This window comes from Vipera ursinii, assembly GCF_947247035.1.
Source record: "Vipera ursinii genome assembly, chromosome: 6".
In the NCBI taxonomy this organism is placed as follows: Eukaryota; Metazoa; Chordata; class Lepidosauria; order Squamata; family Viperidae; genus Vipera; species Vipera ursinii.
The window spans coordinates 89,076,542-89,079,041 of NC_139515.1; the positions used below are offsets into that span (position 1 = coordinate 89,076,542).

A 2,500-nucleotide genomic window follows, 5' to 3' on the forward strand; every position below is an offset into this window, starting at 1 on the left:
GTGTCACTTTTATATAGCCGCCGGTCTCACCTGTGTGACTCTGGGCGAGGCACCATTAAAATGCAAATGTTAGAAACCGTACCGTAGTGATACACGTTAATGTGAATTAAAAAGACGAGGAGAGAACATCTTGTTGTATTGTACAGTTGTAGCCATCTTAGACATTGTCCCAAAGGTGCTTTTTTTCCAGGAGGGAACCGGCCTTTTTGCTTCTCCTTTGGAGACGTTTCGCTTCTCCTCCAAGAAGCTTCTTCCGCTCCGACGGGATGGTTTTCGGGAATGGGAGGAGTACTAATGACCAGATGACTTGCAAGGAATAGAAATCCTTCCATTCCCAGCCATCCCGTCGGAGCTGAGGAAGCTTCTTGGAGGAGAAGCACAACGTCTTCAAAGGAAAACCACAAAGTCCGGTTGCCTCCTGAAAAATGCATCTTTGGCACAACCAGGACCTGGCAGAGGGAGAAGCTCCGTAGCCATCTTAGCAGTTCTTCAGGAGATCCCGGGGGCTGCAGACATAGACAGTTTCAAAGGACTTCTGGAAAGTTGGAGGCAACCTCACCTTGGGGAGATGATGGTCCATGGATGGGCACCGGGACAGCCTCTCCTGAGTCCCACCAGACGTAACTTCTTGTCTCCTCTTGTTGACAGAACGACATTTCGGAGAAGGAACAGCGCTGGGGGGCTAAGACAATCGAAGGATCTGGCCGGGCCGAGCACATCAAGTGAGTGACCTCTTCATCCCGTCTCCTCTTTCATCTAGACCTCAACTTCTGCTGGGTCAGAAGTAGGGCTCTGACTCCCCCGCCAAACCCTTGACCCCAGTCCTCGAGTTACAACTGCAATGGAGCCCAGAGCCCCACTGAAAGGAGAGACACATGTTTGAGGAAGGACAGGGAGCTGTAGTTGGGTTTGAGTTAGACTGCATCTCTTAGTGGTTAGCATAGCAGTGTCTGCTCCTCACAGGAAAAGGAAGTGGTGTCCTCACCAAGCCAACTACAGAGATACTAGTGGGAGCTGAAGTTGAGGAGACTAAGGGCAGAGTTGCTCAATCTTGTTAGCTTGAAGTCCACCCAATGCTAGCTGAGGAATTCTGGGAGCTGAAATCCACACAATGCTGGCTGGGGAATTCTGGGAGCTGAAGTCCACACAATGCTGGCTGGGGAATTCTGGGAGCTGAAATCCACACAATGCTGGCTGGGGAATTCTGGGAGCTGAAATCCACACAATGCTGGCTAGGGAATTCTGGGAATTGAAGTCCACACAATGCTGGCTGGGGAATTCTGGGAATTGAAGTTCACACAATGCTGGCTGGGGAATTCTGGGAGCTGAAGTCCACACAATGCTGGCTTAGAAACACTAAGAGGACTAGCAGCTTTTGTTGACTTTGAGCAATGAAGGCTGTTTTGGGGCACAGTCTCCCACCCCATTTTCTGAATTTGGAGACCAGAAACTATTGGAAAGGAGAAAGAAGAACTTCAGGAATGCTTGCTCTCCATCCGGTTCCCCACTTTTGATGAGTCAGAGCTAAGATTCTTGGACGAGAATTTACCCAGCCCTGTCCTGTCCTGTCCAGAGATGTTGGATGACAACACCCATCTTCCCCAAACAGCGTGGAATCTGCAGTCCAACCCCGAAGGCACTAGATCGGAGAAACTGGTGGGCTTCCTCCCGAGAGACCAGGCTGTGCCTCAACTTGACCGTGAGGTTCTTCGGCGAGAACGGAATCCTGTGACCCATAATTTATGTGGCTTCCTTGTTCTCTCCTCCAAAACCAGAGGAAGTGATGTCCTTCCTCTTTTTCAGACAACTTTTCAATCTCTTATTTATGTGTTTATTTGGAAAGAGGCAGAAGTGTTGCTTTTCTTCAGCTCGGATGACGTCATAGTCCTGGCGTTGGGGGACCGTTTCTCTCCTTTCAATTCCTCCGGTTGAGATTTATCCTGGCTTATTTTATTTAAATTACTTGTTATACCCCGCCCATCTCGCTATCAAGAGGAGATTCAAGGTGGCTTACAACCCGATAAAAACAACAATATGAAACAATTAAAAGGATAAATATGAAAATTAACAAAAGTTAGCTAAGATAGGAACCAATGGGGCCCTGGTGATCTGAGCTTGGTTGTTTTCTTGCAGACGTTTCACAACCCATATTAGGCAACATCATCAGTGTGAGTGGTAAACTCTCCACTCCTTCACACAGCTGTTCCCTAGTTGGGTCATGAAATGTCTGCAAGAAAAAAAACCAAGCTCAGAGAGCACCAAGCTCCCTCTTTTGATCCTCCTCCTCTCCTCCTCCTCCTCCTCCTCCTCCTCCTCCTCCTCCCCCACTCTCTTCATGAGCACTGATGATGTTCCCAAGTTGGTTCATGAAACATCTGCAAGAAAACAACCAAACTCAGAGAGCACCAAGGACCCCACAGTCTTCCTCCTCCTCCTCCTCCTCCTCCTCCTCCTCCTCCTCCTCCTCCTCCTCCTCCTCCTCCTCCTCCATTCCTGCTAT

General features: G+C 49.0%; 2 protein-coding genes across 2 annotated transcripts in view; one reads left to right on the forward strand and one right to left on the reverse strand.

The window, feature by feature from the left end:
- Positions 1-2,500, reverse strand: part of LOC310642441 (C-type lectin lectoxin-Lio2-like) — a 310,859-nt gene that overhangs the window by 123,453 nt on the left and 184,906 nt on the right. The gene's annotated exons all lie outside the window — the stretch shown is intronic.
- The window catches only part of LOC310642699 (uncharacterized protein), a gene marked incomplete at its 5' end in the record, with an annotated part of 21,744 nt that overhangs the window by 609 nt on the left and 18,635 nt on the right, over positions 1-2,500 (forward strand). Inside the window, one exon of the mRNA XM_083366586.1 lies at positions 649-722. Within this exon, the coding sequence (XP_083222712.1) occupies positions 649-722 (74 nt within the window). The remainder of the gene's footprint in view (positions 1-648; positions 723-2,500) is intronic.